The sequence below is a fragment of the Larimichthys crocea genome, chromosome XX (assembly GCF_000972845.2).
Source record: "Larimichthys crocea isolate SSNF chromosome XX, L_crocea_2.0, whole genome shotgun sequence".
NCBI classification, from domain to species: domain Eukaryota; kingdom Metazoa; phylum Chordata; class Actinopteri; family Sciaenidae; genus Larimichthys; species Larimichthys crocea.
This window is the reverse complement of record NC_040030.1, coordinates 10,791,745-10,814,573: the sequence shown is the minus strand read 5'-3', so window position 1 is coordinate 10,814,573 and position 22,829 is coordinate 10,791,745. Positions and strand designations below refer to the sequence as shown.

At 42.6% G+C, this 22,829-nt stretch overlaps 1 protein-coding gene across 6 annotated transcripts in view; it reads left to right on the top strand.

The window, feature by feature from the left end:
• grm8a (glutamate receptor, metabotropic 8a) overlaps positions 1-22,829 on the top strand; it is a 225,283-nt gene that overhangs the window by 690 nt on the left and 201,764 nt on the right. For 5 of the 6 annotated variants that reach the window (XM_027291890.1, XM_027291888.1, XM_027291892.1 and 2 more), the window contains one exon: positions 3,881-4,713. In XM_027291890.1, the coding sequence (XP_027147691.1) occupies positions 4,171-4,713 (543 nt within the window). In that variant the 5' untranslated portion in view covers positions 3,881-4,170. Of the gene's footprint in view, positions 1-78; positions 198-3,880; positions 4,714-22,829 lie in introns of those variants that run through there. The other variant, XM_027291891.1, reaches the window with a different exon arrangement.

The following is a 22,829-nucleotide window of genomic DNA, read 5'->3' as shown; positions in this document are numbered from 1 at the left end:
TCCCTTCTCTATTCTGACTAAATGCTGTTGCCTCTTTTTTTTTTTTCCTCCTGTGGGTGTTTTCTCTCTTACTGATACTGATGGATTTTGAGGCAGTCTGTCTTATTTATCACCTCAATTTATCCTGCCGCCTATTTCTTATTGGATTCCTACTCATCATTTTCATTTCACATGGACTCTGAGAAATAGTGGGTTAGGTGAGTAGCACATGGAAAGGCATGTAAAGGTATGTGTCACTTAGTAACTCCATATTGCGTGGATACAGAGCTTTAAGACATGAAATGAGCTCCATAATTTGCTCTTGCATTGGTGTTCCTCTGCTTTCACTGTGGATGGCACTGTCTTAATTAGGGTGCAATCAGAATACCACCAGTGCTGTACAGAGAGAAGCCTATAGGGCTGCATAATGAGCATACACCCATAGACTTTGATCTTATTTTTGAAACCTGTGGGCTGTGTTTTATCTCCAGACATATGACTTCATCACGTCAGAGGCGTGTGTTTATTTGAAAATGAAGCGTGTGCCATCTCTCTTGTCTCTTAGCAATGCAAGCTGGGGGTTTTTCAATGCGTTTATTCCTACATGGAAACCATCAAAATGTGGCATAGAAACAGTGTGACTGCTTTTACTCACAGATAGCATGCATTTCACTTGATTTATTTATTTATTGCAGTCTGGGTAAGCCTGTAACACACTGAATTGGGGACGGTGGGGTGAATCCACAGAGGTGTGTGTGGGAGAAAAGGGATGATCACCACCTGAGTGCCTCTTTGGCAAAACCGTAGAAGGAATGCAGCCGGAAAGTGTGAGAGACGGTTGAGAGAAAGGAAACAGGTAAAGAGAGGGATAAAAAAAAAAGTGAGGTATGAATGAGGTGACGGAGAGAAACAGACCGCAATTGTTGAACGGGAGACTCTGAGAAAAAAAGAAAAACACCCAGTGGGAGTGGAGAGAGCGCAGAGAAGAGAAAGGATGGGGAGATGTCAGGGCAGCAGGAAAGCTATCACTTTCTGAAAAGAGCAGCACTGCTCCCCAGAGAAATGAGGAGGCCTGCAGAAGGCGATGTGAGAGAGAGAGAGAGAGGAGGACACGGTGGCAGAAGAGGGGAAGAGGGAAGTGGAAGGAGGAATAAAGAATCTGGGCGAGGTGGAGGGAGGAAGAGGGGAGAAAAGGAGGAAAGGCAATCAGGCCAGGTGTGGAGAGGAGTGAAAGGAATGAAACCTGAAAAAAATAGAGTAGAACAAGGAGTGGGCAACTCTCACCTAGACAGCTAGCCGCAGGTGCAAATTAAAAAGACTGATGCTGCCAGCTGCAGCCTCTTGAGGTTTAACCCTCTTCACCTTTGAGCCATCAACCATCATGACGCAGGAAACCTCCTCTTTCAGAATGTTTAGGCGGCCACGCGGGAGGAAATGTGACTTAGCGAAGCATCATGAGCACAAGGACTCCTGTGGGAGCGTCGAGTTAAAGAGGCGAGATCAGGCTGTTAAGAATAGCATAAGATCAGGTGTGTAGTTGGTGAGACATGAATATCGAGTTGATGTTATTGCTTCTCACCCTCCATGGAAATGAGTGTAAATGAGACATGAAACTTTTAATAACCTCTGGGCCTCAGTTCAGTCACCAAACGTTCACACATCGCCCCGATCTGTTTTTTTTTTTTTGGTGCCCCTCTTGGGACATGTGCATGTACTTACAGCTTGAATTATTGTAACTGTTTTAAAATCGTGAACGCGCTCCCCGCTGTGTTAAAGATGTCCATTGGGTCAAGTCTTATGCACTTGGCTCCTTGTTCAGGATGATCCAATTTCTGCTAATTGTGGATCCTATTAGACTTTAATTAGATGTAGATATGAATTATTTAATTGTATTTACTAACTCAATAACAGGGTACCCAGATCTCATTTAGACCCTTTCTGTTCCTGAGCCAACTGGGGCCCGAATCCAAGGAAAAAGTGTTGAATAAACAATATTGCTGCGGCTAACCTAAATAAAACAGGGTTTTTAATCATAGCCAGGGCTTGTATGAGTGGCTTTGACCTAATTCTATTTAGAGTGGAGAGAAACCGATGAATTAAGTGAGACAGAATCGAATTATAAATGGATTCATTGAGAGAGTGGCTCACGCTGTGATGAGAGCCGAGCTCGAAAACCTGTCAGGGGTCCTTGTGGGTTAAATTAGGGCCTGGTCTGCTGAATACTTCCAAAAGTTAAAGTTCCTAAAGATTCCCAAGCCAGCAGAAACGACATAAATGATATAAATGACATAAGCAGGGCTGGATCGACCCACTAGGGGGCCAAAATGTTTCTGTCCACAAGCAACAATCAAGAAACAATGCAGGTGCTGCATTAAGGGTGCCATCATTTTAATTTATAATGTGCTTAATGATGCATACAGTGTTAACAAATATACATTTGCAATCGATGACATTGCCACAAACTCATTTCCATAAGGTGAACCTGGAGTCTTTGGGTCTAGGGCCCTGGAACGGTTTCCCACTTTGCATTTTGGTTGATATTGCCACTTTGAATATACATATATACACATATAATATACATATAATCCACACCTTGATGTTTAAAATCTTTGACTAGTTGATTCTCTAAGGGAGGATAAGCAATGGAATGAACTACAAAGATAATTAGTAGGCTAAGTTGTGTGGGGAAAAAAAAGGCCACCTCAATAGCAAAGCTCGTGTGTATTTAGGTAAGCAGGGCATCTATAATAATGTGTCTTGTTTCAGAGTGATGGCCTGAATGTGTAGATATGACGTAATAAAATAAGTGTCCGATAAATGTGGTTTAAGGGCGTCACGTCTTTATTAAGAGCTCGGAGCGATATAACCCTTGCCAGCGCTCTGCTTCTTAACTAGATTTCAGGAAAACCGTAAAGGAAAAACAACAACCAGGGAACCAGGGACTGTGGATCCAGGGAGGCAAATTAGAAGGCAGGGCCTCAACTAATGCATTTATATCCAACATACAACCAACCGGCTTGTCACAACCAATTCTTAGTTCTGGCCGAAACCAAATTATAGCACTTGTTAAGTATACGGCTACTTAATGTGCAGCTCAGTGGGTCGAGCATGACTTTATTACTGCCAGGGATGCAACCTCCCTGCAGTGGGTGAAAGCAGACACGCCATATCAACATTTAATACGTAAAGACACAACATTCAACATTAAATCTACCTGTTGTGTGTGTGTGTGTGTGTGTGTGTGGATGTAATGTGTTCATTTAGCTGCAGTAGAAACAGCAGGTGTTTGAATGATGCAACACACTTGCTCCGGGGCACTTGCTCTCTCCGTCTTTTCACCGCCGTCTCTCCGTTTCTCTCGCACTGTCTCCTCTTTCCGTCTCTCCTCCCTTGTCTCCTCTCCCCTCTCTTCTGTCCTCGTCTCCCCAACCTCCCCGCGATCACCTCCCTCTCTCGCTCCTCCTCATCTCCACCACTGCAGCAGGTAGTCTGCGCCTTGGTGCGAATAGCCCGAGGAGCTCACCGAGGTCCTCTGCTGTCATTTTAACAGCTGTTCCACTCATCTATATGTCAAGAGATGAGTGTGTGTGTGTGTGTGTGTGTGTGTGTGTGTGTGTAGAGGTGATTACAAACTGACAGACTTTGGGTTTTTCAATTATAGAACGGCAGTGCAAATTTTGACAAGTCTGCTGGAAAAAACCATACCCATGTGAGTGCGTGCAGGCGAATAAGCATGCGTGTGTTTGTGACTTGTTTTTACCATGCCTGGCTGCACTTTTGCCTCATCCGTGAGCGGTTTACACGTGTTTGTCAGGTGGACCGTACGTCCCCTGCAGCAGCTTGATGTTCACATCACACCGGTGCTTAGACATCCTCTCCTTCTCTTGTCTTTCTTCAACAGGCTCCACTGAAGATGTGACTCGTGGATTACAGGAACAACTCGCAAAGTCGATTACACCGCTGCCGCGTTTCTAAGCCGCCGCTCTCTTCATCACGCCCGCCTCTTCTGGAATATGATTCCCTCATGGGGCTCGGCTAGCTCCACCCTTGGGGTCCTTTACCCCTCCCTTTTTGACCAATAGTCGCTACTTTTTAATATTCCCAAAAAAGCACATCCTCACTTTTGGAATACCCGCCTGAAAGCCCTCTTTAAGATCACCTTGGCTATTGTTTGGTAATCATTCATTCATCATGGAACCACAGTGGAACCCGACTTCCTACCCTCAGTCTCCCTCTGTTGTCTTCCTGCTCATGGCTATTTCCTACACTTGGCTCCTTCCGGTCACCTCCCCTCAGCGGATCCCAACAGACCCTCAGGCGGCGCCTGAGTACGCCCATTCCATCCGACTGGACGGGGACATCATCCTCGGCGGATTATTTCCCGTGCACTCGCGGGGAGATCGTGGCACGCCTTGTGGGGAGCTGAAAAAGGAAAAAGGCATCCATCGTTTGGAGGCCATGATGTTCGCCATCGACCTGATCAACAAGGACCCGGATCTGCTGCCCAACATCACACTGGGGGCCCGGATCTTGGATACCTGCTCCAGGGACACATATGCTCTGGAGCAGTCCCTGACTTTTGTGCAGGCGTTGATAGAGAGGGATGGCTCCGACGTCCGCTGCGCTAACGGAGACCCCCCGATCTTCACCAAGCCGGATAAAATCGTAGGGGTGATTGGAGCCGCGGCCAGCTCAGTGTCCATCATGGTGGCCAACATCTTGCGCCTGTTTAAGGTAAGATCCGACGTCTAAGTCTCTGTTGGTTTCGCTCCTCTTTTGTGTCTGTGTGAACATTTCTGTGAATGCCGAATTCCACCCATCCCCTCACTCATCATCGCCGGGCGAGATAAAGTTCAATGATGACAACCAATTAAAATGTAGTCAGTCTCGGTGGAGTTTTTCAATAATGGCAGCAGTGCCACCTTTGGAAGCCTAAAGTGTCATTTTAACTCTGGTATTCTGATGTGTGTGTGTGTGTGTGAGTGAGAGAGGGAAGAGATGTGTCAAGATGTGTCAAGTGATGCTTGTAAGAAAAAGTGTGTGTTGTGTGTGTGTGTGTGTGTGTGTGTGTGTGTGTTTGTGCTGCGCAGCTTAGATCATTCCTGGCTTGTGGTTGAGCCAAATAAAAATGGCTGCCAAACACGGGTATCAATTACTGCTGAAATCTGTCAACAGCCACTTCATTCACTGCAGCGTACGTTTGTGTGTGTGTGTGTGTGTGTGTGTGTAGAACATCTCTTTGTATCAGTGTTTTCTAGTACATGTGTGGGCTTAATTGAGCATCCTTAAGAGTGCTCATGTGCATGCATGCGACAGTGTTCCCTCTCTTTGCACGGCTCATGTTTGTGTCCTTGCAAAAAGCTTCACACATCGACGAGAGACAATACTTGTATCTTTCTCTCTCTCTCTCTCTAGGTGTGTGTGTGTGTTGGCGTTTTCATCATTAGCCAGAACAGGGCTGACGGATAGATGGATGATTATGAAATATGAGCCCTGTAATGACGCCCGTGGCATTTCGCATCCACATCTATCCCACGCTCTTTCTCACGGCGAACCCGCGTGTGTTTTCCTGCCACACATTTTGCACCTCCCCGCGTTGTGAAAAATCCATACAGCGAGCGTGTGAACAAACTTGTTAACAGCCAACTTGTGCTTTGAATGGAAAGATTTGCACATTAAACAACTAAACATGATTTATGCCAGGATCTGTCACAGGAACAGCGCTCGAACACGTCGTCTTTCTGGCTCCGCAGTGCCTCCTTCTCATTTGCCTAATGCGATTTAGTGCATTGTGTGTGTGTCTGCTTACACGCGTGTGTGTATTGTATGTCGGTGTGGGAGTGAATTTTGTATGTGTCCACCGATATGTAACAGTATGTTTGGGTAAGTGTGCCAGCGATTGTTTGTGTACGTGTGTGTGGGAGTCTTAAGTATTTGTGTATGTGTGTGTGTGTTTGTGATAATCAACCAGGGGCCTGTGGCAGTGGTATTATATGACACAAGACTGTATCTCTCTCTCTTTGCTTGGTTTAACATGAATAATGCAGCATGCATCACAATCTGAAAATAGTATGCAGGACACACATGCGCGCACACTAACACACACACACATGCTGCAATAAACATATGTCTTTTTAAAATGGGCTAATCTGACAGTGACAGTCACAGCTACTCGCCCACTCAACACAAGGAGCTCAGAAAGCAAATACAGTACTGGGAGAGAGAGAGAGAGAGAGTGTGTGTGTGTGTGTGTGTTTTAATCTGGCGGCAGACAAAAGAGATTCAAACACCAGATTGTGTGAAAAACTCTGCATCCAAATCCTCAAGAAAACAGCCGCTCAGCCGCAGAGGGACCCACGTGCGCCGACAATCACAAATCAAGTCGAATAAAAAAAGTTGTTGGTGTTTCTTTTTGTCACTGGTTCCTCTTTTGAAGATTATCTTCCACCGGTTCTGCTTTGTGGGATGATACAGAGTGGAGAGAGAGAGGGGACGACATATGATATAATAAGATGAAACTCTATTAATCCCCGTGGGGGAAACCGGGCGTTCGCAGTAGCTGCATAATTCAGAGGAGGTTCCACAGGAGTTTAGCATATAAAAAGAACAAGAGGAAATGGTGGTCATCTAAACACATTATGCTGGCAATTTTAACACTACATGAAAAGGAAATGCATAGATCACAGTGTTAAAGAATAGTTATGATTTATTCCAGCGTATTTTCTTGGTTTGGGTCATATTGGTTATGTTTATGGATGCTCAATGCTTAGTGTTTTTGGGGCAAGAAATAAGGAGTTATACAAGCAGCCATGTTACCAGTTAGATAACCACGGCTCACAAATGTATCTCTGGGGTTGGGGATGAGTAATCTGTGTAAGGTGCTAGATGATTTTTACCTCTCCAGGTTTTGAAAAAAAGGAAAATGAGACATATAGCTTTGTACTGCAGAAAATGCTGATCAAAGCACTTTATTCAGGGGTAAAAGAGAGAGTGCATCTGAAATGTTTGAAAAAAAGAAAACCACGTACAGAAGGAAATGTATGGTCAAAATTTAACCAGGAAGCTGGAGTGTAGACTCTGGTATATGTTAAAAAATGAACATTGTGGGTAATCATTCTTGTTTCTCTTCCATATAACCTTGTCTCACTGCGTTTTTTTTAGAGCTAGGATGGGAATTGATGGCCAAAACTCCAGAAACACAACCTGAAATAGTTAATACTGCAGCGCTGAAAGGGTGTGTGGAACAGCAGCTGGACTGGTGTCTGGTTTCTTATGTGCATTGTTCCTTGCATCCATGGGGAATTCAATTAATGAGAATGGTATTGATGACAAGAGAGGTGCTGCTCTGGGACTTCACAAATTGCAACTTTAACACGGAGGGCACATACCTGGAGCCTGAAAACATTTTCCCCTTCAGTAACCTGCGCTTGTTTCCAGTTTGCTGCTCCCCTCGTGAAAAGCACTAATGCAGTGTAATAGACATGTTGTATGTGTGTATATATTTAGTCTTTTCTATCATACTCTGTCTTTATTTTTCTCTGTGACCACTCATCCTCATATAGTAACTGTTTTCATGCTTGGATATTGATTGTGTTTGTGCATGGTTGGTAATTACAGCGGCATTATGGATCGGTGAACCTCAGTCACCTCCTAAACCACCTTGAGGCAAACTACAGCTTCACCTGCACCGGAAAACTCCAGATTAACTCTATCAATTCTGGATACTTTTAAAGAGCGAGGAAGTGATAGACGCCCTCACACTGATGCCATCGCTAATGGACTGTGTGTGTGTGTGGTTTTGTCTGCTCTGTTACCAGGAACTCCTCGCTCATCATACAATGACATGAAAGGCACCTTTTACTCGGTGACACTCACACGCTGTGTGCTGGACGCCGAAAATGAAATTCAATTCATAAATTGATAAGTGGTGGTTGTCCCTCCCGGTGAGAGCAAATGGAATGGACTTTGCCTTCGGGGGAATTTAGGAAACACTGCTATTATGCACATGCAACACACACACGTTAGAAACTCGAGCCTTCATTCAATCACTATCAGCTCCACTTGACTCTGCTCGAGGCTTTCAAACACACACACACACACACACATACACTCTGCAACTTATTTTTATTTGTGTCTCTGCTGGTGTTGTGTGTTTCAAGGCGAAGCTCGGGACTTTCCCACATTCTCACACACTGCCTCACATCCGTCCCCTTGTGTACGAGTCGGCGTGCAGCCATTACTCAAGGTTTGCATCTCGGTGAAGTATGCGTTACATATGCGTATGTTTATATCCTTATGTGTATGTATGTATGAGGAAGAATAGCTGCAGACGAGCCTTCCTATTGCTTCCATAATTCAGCCGCAGCCTCCTTTCCTCTCTATCTGTCTGGGGAATTAACTGCTGCACTGTGTGATATTGCTGATACATTCATCTGCCTGTGTATTACCATCGCCATGATTGCTTTCCAGAGTACTATTCTCTCTTTTCTAGGTGGATTTTTTGCACAATACATTGTGTGACATGAGAATGCCCGCTCCCAGGAGGCGGTTGTTACACGAAAGAGCATGATTCTACACTACATACATGTATGAAACTCTTCTGGGTGCACAGCGTGTGTCCAAACAGAGAGCACGCATGCATATATGCAAATAAAAGCACACACTTTCTGCTGTTGAGCAAATTAGCGAGAGCAAATGTTTGCTCGTACACTCGTAACGTACGGCAGGCAGGCAGGGGCTTTTGCGCACTTAAAAAGCCGTACTAGAACAATCTCCTTTTCGTGGCACGGCAACGGCAGCTGAATTTACAAATCAATTTGCCGTTCAGCTTCACGCGGATGACGACAGCTACATTAAAACGCAATTAACAGGAAACACAGCTTTTTTTTATTCAGATGCCAATTCAGACAGAAAAGAGATTTGCTATTATTCTCAAGGTCAGGCAGAGTTTTGGTGTTGTCCCAACCCTGCAGACTGTTTGATTAAAGGACCATGCCAGCAGAGGATGTGAAGTAGACACTATGAGGAAAGATGCAGATAGACAGAATAAGACCAACCAAAGGGGATTTAATTAGAGAGGAAGAAGGGGAAAAAGGGAAAGTGGGATGAAGACACAAGAGAAAGATATAAAGAGCCGAAAGACAAAGCGAAAAGGAGAGACTGTGACATCCTCGAGAGTGTAATGATGTGGTGTTGATTTCTTACACGGAGACGTTACACATTAAGAGGGTGACGATAATGAAGCCACAGAGCACACTGAAGGAAAACTCATTAGGACATGAGTAGGTCTTGGCTTTTGTGCCAACTCCAGCGTCCCTTGTTTTGTGTCTGAGCGCACATTGTTTCACTCTAAATCGATGGACGACCGACGCGATCATCCAACCCCTGCTAACGAAGGCAGACTTAATGAGCAAATGGTTAATGAAGGGAGACTCGATTGTCCTTGTGAAATTATTTATTGCTTTCATTTGTTGAGTGTTGCCTGGAGATGATTCATTTACAAGAGCCATAGGTTTGAGGCTGATTAGCGCAAATGGTTTTGGTTTGAAAATGACATGTTGGATAAACAGATTTACGGGTATTAACAGGCTTTAAAATGTGTCAATGTGAAGCTCAGCTTTATTTTAAAAATAGTGTGTGATTTGTCAAGCCATTCCCTGGTTACGTCAAGTCAAGTCAGTTTTATTTTTTACATGTAGAACCCAAGATTTGCATGAAAGGGCTCAACAACCGGTACAACACAGACGTCCTCTATTCTTAGGGCCTTGATTCAGATAAGGAAAACTCCTCCGAAAACCTTGAAATGGGGACAAATACCCAGAGGGAACCCTCCTCTGAGGCAGACAGACATGTCATATATACAGAAAAAGAGCAATTACAGCAATTATACAGCAGTTAACAGCAATTATTTACAGTATATGAAGAATATGGCAAAATATAAGTTACTTTTTCCATTTTTTATGAAAACATTTGTGAATATTGGGAAAAAAAACTATAATACAATACTAAAAAATTTGCACCACAGCCGCTGTGACAAAGTTAGTTCCACATTTTTCATACACTTACCATCGCCTGAAGTATTTTCTGAGTTGTGCTCTTCTACCGTCAACTACGTAGATCAATTTCCTCGAAACGTTTGGCTGCATGGCGCAAGTAATCCGTAAAATATTGCTTAAAAAAAGCAACTGTATAACAATAAATATATCGATCGGATAAACCTGTAAAGCTGCCGTCGCTCACGAACATACAAACACGTGTTCAGTTACAGCGTTCGATCACTGCAGGTAATGTAATTTAAAGTTAATTCAAATTCTCTGATGAGAAGCGAGAGGTCATTAGAAATGTGTTTAATGAAACTGCTGATTGTGTATGTGATAATGTGTAAATTTATTTGTGTCCACCTGTGTGTGTGTGTGTGTGTGTGTGTGTGTGAGGGTGAAGAGGGTTTCCTGAAAGCCATTAATTGAATGTGTGTGTTTGTGAGGGAGATGGAGAGAGTAACAGAGATAGCGACTGTCTGTGAGTATTATCTGCATGTGCGTGTATGGAGGGGACCGGTGTATAGAGCATTAAAGCGGAATGAGATTCTATCTGTCCGCTTCCTTTCATCAGGTTTGTGGCTCAATAGACGCTCAGATAAGAGATAAGTGAAGCCATCACACACGGGCAACAGTTTCACACATCGCAGCTGGATAGTGCAGACCATTTTGACTCGTCATAGCAGGAAAAGCACAATATTTGTGTCATGTTATACTTCTTATACATAGACTTATGATATTTTCTCTATTTTGATCCACTCTTAACTTTTAATTAGAAATTGGCAGCTGCTGTGCAGTGCCAGGGATCATCTCCAGGCAAGAAAAGAGCCTTTGGAGTGCAAAGAAACCTTTGTGAACACAGGGGTAACCTGCAAACTTCATAAAACCCTGATGGGATTTAGAGTTTATGGGATGCCAGTGCTAAACCACTCAGCAAACACCCATGAAGCTGTGCCAGTGGACCAGCGTGCACAGTACAAGGACTCTGGAATGCAGATATTGGTGGTATTAGTCACACATATGTTCCACAAAACAACATGGCTGCAGCAAGAACAACACTAAAATATAGATCATTTAAAAATAATGCATACAGTTTGGATTTGTGGAATTTGCTCACGTTCGCTGTGTGTTCTAATGTTAATGCAGCAATTGCATGTCTTTTAAGGCCTTAATCGTCACGCGAGCAGTGTGCCTCGTCCGTTGGAAGAGCACCATGGCTCAGACACTCAGATGAAATTCAGCTTGTCACTCCAACATGAATTTACATCGTAACTTTGGTCCCCTGATGAAATGTTTTCAGCATGCTTGATTTCACCACTTGCCGGTGGAAGACAGTGCTATCTGCGTTGGGATGATGCAGCAGTAATGGATTCCCTCGTTTGAAATAAATGAACTCGACAAGGAGAGAAAATGAGATTGAGGGGAGAACTCGCAGGGTGAAAGCTGGTTTCTAGAGCACAAAATTAGATATTTGGCATTTTGTGAACTAAGCTTGATTCTTGCTCTTTCACAAATAGCTGCTGTCGTGTAAGTAAATCTTATTGCAAATCATTGTTTGTTTAAATATATGGAAGGGAAGTGAACTGTGGCAGTGGGGGTAGTCGGGAAGGCAAGTAAGGATTCTCTCACTATAAAAAAAAACAGTTACTGCCATTTTAATAAAATATATTTTTGTTGTTGTTGCATTAATTACATCTTTATTTTGTCTTCTCTAGTATTCATTAAGTTTCCTCAAATGAGGGAAACAGCGCCCCCCTCGGTTCTAACTGCTTTTAATGTGATCCAGCTTGTGTGGCCAAAGGTGGTATTGCACCTTTACAAAACTTAATTAATGTCAAACGTTGAGATATGTCATGAATAAACAAGTGTCTACGTAACAAAGTATGGGATTGTGAAGCGTTACACAAACATGTGTAAATGTTACTGAAAGATTTAGTTAGTTAACGGCTACCTCGCTGTGATATAGAGGCAGACGGGGACAAACAAACAGAGACGTGACTATATCTCTGAGAGTGGACATCAAATAACGTGTCAAACACACCTCTGTCTGTCTGTCTCTTAAGATATCTATGGGTTAAGTTGATTGCTGGTTTCTTTCCTGGTGTTTAAAAGTCTTTCTGAAGCTGTTCGTTCGTTAGCTGCTGTCTACATGCCTGAAGGGGTTTGAGTAATTAGTCCTGTTTTGCATTTATTGTTTGTTCAGCCACCTGTTCATGTGTGATTTGTGCCTGTGCGGAGGGCCTGCTAACTATTTACCTGTGAGAAATCCTTAACTATAGTTTTATGTCTACGCATTGCTGTACAACGAGTTATTAACTCACTGATGTCAACATAAATCTGTGAATGTTTCGTCTCTTTAGAGCTGTGCATGTATCAGAGTAGGGTTTAATTGATTATTCAATTTGATTATGGATTAATTATTTATTCAAGCATTGGAAACTGAATATCTGAATATATTTTGGACATGTCATTCATAAGTTCATCTAAAAAGATAAGTACTGTAGATGATACAAATCATCTTTAATTTCATCCCCTGTATATTATTGTATGAAGGACCATAACTATAACATGTGCTTTCTTGATGATCCTTACTTAAACGTCATCCTAAGGTTAAATAATTGTACAAATAATGTGGGTTGTTTCATACCACCACAGTGGAGCAGCACTAACGAAATCCTGATTTGTAAACTGACCCTTAATCCCTCTTCATGCCTCATTTCTTCAATGACCTGCCTGACGTCAGGCCCCTGTGGTTTAGCGGTGTGGTAGTGCACAGCTGACAGGTGTCTGAAGACCTGTTTCCATGCGTGCCTCTCGTGTATTCATTTATTTATTTATTTGTCCATTTGAACATTGGAGATTGACAGCGAGGACCGTTGGACAGGTCAGCGTCTCAAAAACACAAACTCGGTACGGGGAGTATGTCATACTTACTCAGTGAGAGTGGCGTGTGTTACATCTTACAAAACTATTTGGGTCATACTTCAGTCATGTTAGAATAGCCTATAACAGACACACCCACCCACACACACACACACACACACACACACACACACACATGGGATTATGCAGCTATACTGGTGTGAAATTTGGTGGCAGCCTGAAAATGACTATGGAAGGTGTTTGAAATAGGAAAACAGAGATATAATTAAATGTGTTAGCTCCGGACTTGCTGTTGTGTCTGCTGTTTGTTGAAAAAGGACCAAATGTTCTTGTTGGTTGTTCTTGCAGCTTTTTTTATTATTATTGGAATAACAAGAAAAACCATTCTGTGCTGGCAGCTGCTTCGTGATCTGCTACTGTTATCACAAATTATCTGACTTGTTTGCTCGCTGGTGTCGCTGTCATCTATCTGTCTGATTGCTTATTACTTTGTATGCTTATGGGTGGCTACCATAAGTGGCAGAATGAGCACTTGGGTGATAAGTTTGGCACTGTGCTGCGGAGCCACAAAGGTGGAGGCGATGTTCATTTAAGTTTCTCACCTCTTAAGTAAGTTTTGCTCGCTCACAAGGAAAAGATAAGATGAAGATTTAATTACGATAACGGCGTAAAACAAAGTAGAAATCCTTTAAAAATCGAATGACACATGATTCGTACATTTGTTCCCGGCTGTTAGACATGAAAAAATACAGCATTTGAATACATTTTTAATATTTTGTAGAGGAGGGGGGGCAGGGACAAGAGCTTCATTAAGTCTGCCTTATCTTTTCAAGCAGCATTTCCAATGTCGAGGCCGTAAGAAGAACTCTGGGAAGTTTAAACAAGAACACCCCCCAAATAGTTCAAAGATTTTAAAACATATTCCAATATATAGTATCTTTAATAAATGTGAGGAAAAGTAGGACAGATAAGGAAGAGAAAATGAGACTGGGGGGGGAAACTCACAGAGGGAAGAGTGACTTCAAGAAAAGGGAAGGGATTCTTTCCAAAATGAGATACGGACCCGTTTTATTTTTTTTTTTCAGGAGGTGGAAAGTAGCTGCTGGTGTCGAGCTAAAAACTGAATGGATAATATCATGTATATGTTTGATATGGAGCAGTGAACATCGTTGCTCTGATAAGGCGCTTCGTGATGTTTGGCAGTGGAAGTAGGAGATATAAAACAAGTTAGGAAATAAAATGGTGCTGCTTTTTTTTTTTCATTTTCCTTCATCTCTCTTCCTCTTTATTACCCTCAACTGTAGTACCATTACCTTGTTTTCTCTCATGCATTTCTCTTTTTCTTTTTTTTCCTTTTGCCACTGCCTAACAGAAGAGGACGAGGCCGGTAAAAACTGATAGGACAGAAAGAAGCCGGGCAGTAAAGGTGATAGATAAGGAGACGGATGGCAGTAAAACGGTAATCACCAGAGGAAAGGAGTTCAGTAAAAGAGCAGCGAAGGACCCCGAGGGATGAAGACGGGTTGCGGGAGGTGTTTTTACATCTTGCAGCGATGTTACATTAGATCAGAGAGAACAGGTGGGAGGAAAAAGGAAAAAGGAGGTTAAGTGTTTGGAGTTTCCACATCCCTGCTTTCCCGCTCCTGGCATGCCTCAATCTTTTCTTCTTCTTCTTCTTCTCCTCCTCCTCTAGCTTCCTTGCACCATCTCCTGCAGTTTCTCCCGACCATGTTAATAGCAGCAGCAGTATTATTTATGAAAGAAAAGGCGAGAAGACATGGAAAGAACATTAGGAGGAAGCCAGGATCCTACAGCAAAAAGCAACATCTGTGAGGGGACATTGACAGGATGCGTGTTTGTGTGTGTTTTAAAATAGATGTCCTCTTTGGGAGATTTATATAGAACATGACATATGCTGGATTTGACACTCTTTCTCTCTCTCACTTACATAAAGTATCTCCATCGAGTCTGTCTATTCAAATTTCAGTGATTGATTGTAATAGATTTATTGATTGGCAGAGAATAAAATGGGAAATGGGAGCTTATTTATTTCTGTTTGCTGTGTTGATGTGTACTGGGTTGGTATTTCTGCATGAGATTTGTTTTCAGAGCGTTGGGAGTATTAGCATTTGCGTGTTTGTGTGTGCGTGTGTGTGTGTGTGTGTGTGTGTGTGTGTGTGTGTGTGTGTGTAAGAGAGAGAGGGTGTCCATTACTTGCAGGGTTTTGCCAATTACCCCCTTAAACAGGAGGTCAAGGAGGAGAGAGAGGGAACATATTTCTTTCTTTCCCCCCCTTAATCCACATTCATTGGCTGCCAGGGGGGAATAGTCAATCTCTCCTCTCCTCTCCTCTCCTAATCTCTCCACCTCGCCTGTGCTTCCAGCTTCCCTAAGGCTGTGTTCAGACCGACATTAGCCCTGTGTGAAAACATCCAGACTCCCCATTCATTTCAACGCGGCCACTTGCTGCTTGACGCTGTGGGGTTGCCAATGAAGGGGATTCCTTCTGGGAAAATGCAGGATTGCCCAGTTAAAACAGTTGAATCTGTCTCCTCTCTGACCACATAGCAATGCAACAATTACACTGCGTTTTCCAGTCAGATATAGTACGAGGCGCTTTCCTGCTAGATAACATAACCTCAGTGCTGTGATTCTGCTGTTTACCCAAGCAGAAACCTCTGTGGCTGTGAAGTGAAGCCAACGTAGAAGTGCCAAAAAAACAAGACGTGAGGCTTCACAAGCCTCTGTGTTAAAATGCCCAACGCAGCAGAAATAAACATGTGTCCAGCCGGGGTAGAAAAACAGTTTTGCAAGCTAATATCTCATTTCTCTGTTCATGACAACTGTATTGTAAAAACTGTATTTTAATGAATCTCGCCATTTCAAATGATATCAAGGCTTAAAATTTTGCAAAATTTAGAACGTGGCTGCTTTGATTGACAGGTGGTTGTCGTCACATGCGGCTTGTTTCAGCAACGGGGAGTTCATTTATCCCGCCTCAACTCCACCCATGCCCCACGTCCTTGCCCAGTTTGGTTTAAGCCGGGAAGGCGGCAGAGGCAGGACTGCCAAGTTGGCGACAGCCAGAGCCACCACACCCTGAGCTTCACGACAGCTTTTCAGAAACATACGGGTGATATCGCCTAGAATACATCCATGTTTTATACAGCCTTTGTGTTTACTTTGCAATTGTTGAGAATAAGTTCCGTCTCTATCACAAAGCACTGTGCAGGGTTATAGTTCATAACAAAAACGTATCTTCTCACTGGTACCTGAAACAATAAGAACACACTTAATTAAGCCTATTAGACCCATAACATATTTGAAACATATTCGAGAATAATATATGAAAAAGAAAATCCATATTCAGACCGAGATGCCTACAAATCGTACATAAACACAATGTGCAATTTAAATTGGAATGTTAAGCGGCTTAAGTCAGTATTAAATGGATAAATGAGCTCACATAGTTCTCCTTGGCTATTGTTAGAGCAATTAAAATGAAGACTTTGAGCTGCTGGGATTACCCAGAGGAGTGACGGATGGGCAAAGAGGGATGCCGAGGCCTCCGACCAAAAGGACTGAAGTAGTGTACAGAGCCGGTTGAGTGCGGTCATCGTGTGTTGTTGTTTTAAGGGAGGTTATATCAGCTCTGTGCAGGACCTCGCATTGTGACTGTCGTAGAGTTGTTGTAAGAGTTTTTGTACTGTCAATCACAGTGATGTGATGGTTTGGATGTTGTTAATAGATGAATCTGCCAGAGCACATGCTTGAATCGGGAATCCTCTCCAAACACAGCGCGCCAGTGTTTCTATTGGCAAAGCATGCACATCTGCACAGTTGAGCACTCTGACCTGCCAGTTCGCCGGAGTCGGGGTTGAGATTGCACCGAAACAAGAACCACATGTTTGAACTTGAAGCAAATGGAAGACGATGAAAGGATGACTTGGCTGTACCTTCTTATCCCCCCTCCTCCCTCCCTCTCTCCCCCTTCTCCCTCACTTTCCTCCCTCCCTCTGCCCCTCGTCGCCCTAGTCAGTGGCACTCCTTCTCCGAGGTAAGGCAGCACTAAACGGCCTCGGCGCAATGTCCCCATGTATTTTTAATGGCCACGCCCGTCATGCTGGAATCTCAGCTTGAATTATGCATCGAGGATGAGCGAAAGAAAAGAGAGGGGGGTCGGAGCAAAGGAGGACACACGGAGAAGAGAGAAAGGGAGAGAGAGAGAGAGAGAGAGAGAGAGGGAGAGGACTTGAAACAGAACAAAAGATGAGAATAAAAGACGACAGGGGATCAGGGATGGTTGAGGGCAAAAAAAAAAAAAAAAAAAAAAAAAAAAAAAAAGAAAACATGCTGGGTGAGTGAAATAGATGGAATGAGAGCGAGCCACGGAGATATAGAGATGTGTATTTTGGAATAATCACAGCTCTGACAGAGAAGAGGAGAGTGTGACCTCTCACCTCCCTCCATCAAGCCCTCATTTTCTCTCTCTCCACCCCTGGATCTTACTTCACCTCCACACCCTACATCCCTTCATCTCTCTCTCTCTCTCTCTCCCTCCAGGGCTCCCTTTCTTCTCTGTCTCACTATTTCATCACCCCCTCCCCCTCCTTCTGTCACTATCTCTCTCTCTTTTACATCCCTCGCTCCCTTTTGTGCCCAAACTTAAAACTCCTCAACCCTCTTTTTTCACCCTTTGTCATCCCTTAGCTATAGCTTATTTATCATCTAACTTATCAGCGAGCTGTCTACTGCATGAATACATTTTCATGTGCTGTTTGCAAGTTAAACATTAATACTATACATTAAGTATATTTTCCCCCATAATATCATCAAAACTTACTTCACTTTATGTCGTTCACAGCCCTAGTCTTGTGCTCTGGTCCAGGGTTGTAGAAATCATCTGTGCATGTGATGGAGTAAAGTGACAACCTTCAATTTTGTAAATTCACGGTTTATTCTAATAAATTTCCGTTGATTCCCATGGAAAGTTTCCAACTTTGAAAAATTACAGGTATGACTTTAGACTTTAGACTATTGAATAACATCATGGACTCTTTCCTTTGCTTCCCAACCACACACACACAGACACACACATCTTAGTAATGGACATTGGGGGGGTGGCTGACACGCTCACCATGAGATAATGGAGCAGCTGTGTGACTCGGCTATTCCTCTTCTTTATTACTTTCCCCTCTTTTTATATAATTGAACATAGCTTTAAACACGTGTGTGTGTGTGTGTGTGTGTCTGTGTGTGAAGGGCCAGTTTTGCCATTAGTGAATCCAACAGAAGCCATTAAAGCCAAAAACAGTTTGTCTCCCTGCCTCCACGGTCTGAGGGGAAAGTCAGATATCAGGCTGGTGGGTAGTGCATTCAACTGTGCAGTGCAGCCTGTTAAATAGTGCTATTATTTTATGTACGTTCATATTAGTTTTATTAAGACAATATACTTTTTTATGGCCTAGAGCTATATCAATGGTAGTGTATGTGTATAAAGGAATAGATCACTGTAGAATAAAAAAATGCAGTCATTATTCTGACTCTTTCCAAGTTGATAGAAAAAAAAAAAATCAAACACACAGCACAAGTTATCCCACACACTTCTTTTGCAGTCTTCTCTCTCCTTGTTGCACTTAATGATGCAGTCTTTTTATAAATCCTAAAAAAAAAAGCCCAAAGCTCGCAGTTCAATCCCAACAGTTTTCTTGCTGATTTATTGCACTCTGGGTCCAAAAGTTTACACATTTGCCTCATTATTGCCTCTCTGTCAGTTCATATTTTGAAGAGCACATCCACAGCACTGTACATACAGCTGCTGTACAGTTTTATTGTTTGTTTTAGGCACAGTAAGGCACATTTTTAAGCAAGTTAATCGTAATCACGTGCATAATTTGACTTTAAACATGTTTTTATGTCCTTTATAAAATCATAATTCACATCATTAATGATGGCTCTGTTCATCCCAGCGAGGTGTTCCAGCATTCACAGGAGGTGTTATGAATATTTTTGTGCTTTTTCTCCTGTGACTGGTCAAAATATGTGCCATGAAAAGGGGCTCCGCACAGTACACTGATGGCAGATAGCGACAGTCAATCATACAGTACAAGTCTACTATATGGAGTATAATAATTCTCAGACATGTGACTGTCTGTCACAGCAAGGAGTAATTGTGATAGTATGCTGTATATTACCACCAGTTATACAAGTACAAGTAGCCCTAGAAGTAGTTATTCTGTCTATATATATATATGTGTATATATATATATATATATATGTATGTGTGTGTGTGTGTATGTACTGTCAGATGTATCACGCCCACAGCCTGACTCGCTCTTGACTCCTCTCCAGTCCCGATATGTCTGGGGTGAGTGCTGGAGATAAATTCAAGGGGTTACATGATGTGAGAATACTCCAGGCTTTGGTATTTTGGTATATTTTTGATATTTCAGCATGACGTCTGTGATAATTAGGATGACATTTAGAGAAGCTTTGATGTGTTTCCTCTTGTCGGTCAGGGAGCATCAGGAGAGCAGCACACAGAGACGAAAAGTGTCTTGGCTACTTCAAAATGTCTTTCCAGTGAAGTCACTTTCACGGCCTTGATTGCTGAATGTTGAGATGGTGATTAATCAACGATTTACAGGATCGATTTTGCAGTGTTCTGACAACGCAGATGAATATGCCCACTCAATCCAAACCACAGAGTCTCGCTGTCTGTAGGGAAACATTAACAAACACCTGCTGACACTGTTTTGTACATTTCTTGTCTAATTGGAATTGAATGAGCTTAACACCTTAATATCCAGCCATAGAAACTACAGAACCATCCCTTGTGTCAACTATTGATGTGGAGAATCTCACAACGGTGATTGCAAATCAAATAATAAAAAAAATTGAGTACCAGGAGAGCCCTTAGCTGCTTCATATGAACTTATTTAATTAATTACAATTTGCACTATTAGTTCATACTGGGCTGTTAGAGAGGAGATGAAAGGAGAGGTGCGGGGAGTAAATCGACATGCAGATCAATGGATGCATGAAGAACAGGAAAAGCGAGACAAAGAAGGAAAAATACTGACACACTTTTATTAAATCATGGTGATGAATTGAAGTGATAATATCATCAAAAAATACACCAATTTGGAAAATATGCTGTGAAGCAGCGACACATCTAAATTAGCATGCACGCTTTCACATCCAAACGCATGCATGCTTGCGAAGGCTTGACTGTCGTTTATGAACCCACCAACAATAACACCCAATTAATACACAGTTATCACACCCGGTAATAAGCGCTTTCATCCAATCGACAGCATTTGCATGTAAAAACAACAACTAATGAACCTGGTGTTAATTGAGTACTTCCATAGTACTTCCAAGTATTTCGTCCCGCAGTCACTGTTATGCTGAAGGTGAGAATCACACCCCGGTGTTCCACGGCATTAGAAGAAGTAAAGGAGAGCGTTAAATATCACAAATTGATGCAACAGTGCTAAGGTAAGAAATGAGAGCATGAACTACACTGACAGAAACACAGGGTTGGTGGATGTAGGACTGGCATCATCAAGAGTTACCTGGAGGTGGCTCTAGATAGAGCTTGGTCCATCCCTTTGGTCCTGACTGAAATATTGGGGCAGCTGTGGAGGTTTAAGAGGTAGAGCAGGTTGTCTGCTAATCAGACTAGGGTCGGTGGTTCGATCCCCGGCTCCTCCAGTCTGCAAGTGTCCTTGGGCAAGATACTGAACCCCAAATTTCTTCCGAAGGTGAATGCATGTGAATGGTTAGCTCCTAAAACTGATGAGCAGTTGGCACCTTGCATGGCAGCCATTGCCATCAGTGTATGAATGAATGTGAATGGGTGAATGAGAGTGCTATATAAGGTGCTATATAAGTACAGTCCATTTACCAACATCCCATCAACTACTGGATAAAGCGCCATTTCATTTGGAAGAGACATTCATCAGACCTTTCCTCTTACGCCACCATGAAGTTGACGTTTGTGGTTTTCGAGTGAAATATCTAGACGACCATTGGAATGCTGTGAGATTTGCTGCAGTTATTCCTAGAGGGTATCCTAGGACTTCATGTCAAGCACACTTATAGGAGTAGATCGAGACCCTTTTGCTTGTCCTCTCCCCTCTAAAATTCACGCTATAATGCAGCATGGTTTCATTTTGTACAGGACTGCGCTTGCCTTGCTCACTGGGACTTGTTCATAATTTAGGGTCACTTGTTTCCTGTCAGGTTGACTCCTGTTTTATTGTGCACTCCTTGAAGCTCCTTGTCCTTTTGCGAGTGTTTAGCTCTCTTGATATTATGTGACATCATACCCATTCAAGTTGCATGCTGCTTTAAAACTGTGACTGGTGACATTTTGATCACAAGCTCCCACAACCCCCTGTTGCTCATTTCAAACCGTTCTTATGCTTCAGCCTCTCCTTCAGTCCGCCTTGACCTTCAAAGGGCATCATTCACAGCAAAGACTACCTGCTAAACACCTACTTCCTTTTCTTTAGTCCACACTCACACACGGACACACACAGTCTTAAAGTAAAGCTTTTACACCTATCTGGGCATCTTTAGAGCTATTTATTCTGTATGAAATACTCTTCTTTTTTCCTTGAAGTCTACTCAATCTACCTGAAAAGATTACATTTACACTTGTATGGAAGTATTGTACTGAGTAAACTATGATGTTTCTCTACCAAACTAAACTCTAAACCTTTCCCCTAAAAGAACTGTAGTTTAAAAGTGCATGGTGCTGGAGAAGTGTGGTTCAAAGGTCCAAAAAGTGCAAAATATAACCAATAAATAGCTCCAAACATCTTGTGCAGCATGACGGAAGTCTTTTGAAGTCAAACAACACATTCAATAGTTACTTTACTACCTTTATAGATTTTCTCCAGTCACAGGTCCCCCTCCGGGAGTCCCTGCTGGTAGAGTCGTGTTGCTTGCACACACTTCTTGGAAGCTTTCAATGCTTTGAAGTCTAAAATACAGATCGCCACGTCATCGACTACTAAGAACCAAATAGACCCTGTAAGCTACTTTGGTTGCATGTCTTTATGGTAGCTACTTCTAAGTGGCAGAGGATAAGTTTGTGCTGCAGAGACAGAAGGAAGAAAATACCATATTTATATTTTCGAGCAGTATTTGGGCCTGAAATAAGTTTGGTGTGAACTGTTGGCCACTTCTGGTACTTTAGAAGTCCACTGCATGTGAGCTTACTAATATATTGTAGGTATATAAGAAAACATGGGTTCACTAGTCCTGTTGGTACCGTACTGCCCACGTCTCCGTCACGTTACAGCTGCAACACTGTTTTGGTCCCCATCAGGGGCATTTCAGAAGCATAACGTTTTGCCCGCCAGACTTTGTTAACTTGCTCAAATTTGGTCATTTTAAATATGTAAATATACTATGTAGTTAAATTGTTTCCCTTTCTGGAAGTTTACACACAGTGTTTTATTTTGAAAAATCAACTGGATTTTCTATACCGTTTCCGTGCCTGCTCTGCGCAGAGCCATCAAAAATAGAACAGTCTTGTATTCTCGGCGGAGCCAGGCAAACACGCTTCTGGGACGCTTCTGAAATGGACCTCCGCGCCTCCAGTAGGGTTTAGTGCGCGATGAGCTCCGGTGGCTGCAGCACACAAGGGGACGTTGTTGCATCCATTGCCTGGTGGAATTTGGCCTTTAGGGTCCTTTAGGAGCGACGCCAACGAGGCAACAACACGGAAGTTGTTGATATAAAAAAATACATGATATGATTTCTCTAAGGAAAAAGTATTTCAGTAAAAAACTTTTCCTTTTAATTAAATTTATTATTCTATTAGTTGCAGCCTAGCTTTTTTAAGTTGAAGCGAAAATATTAAAATGCAATTTAAAATGTATGCAATTCAAATTTACATAATTCTCTGCTTTATGC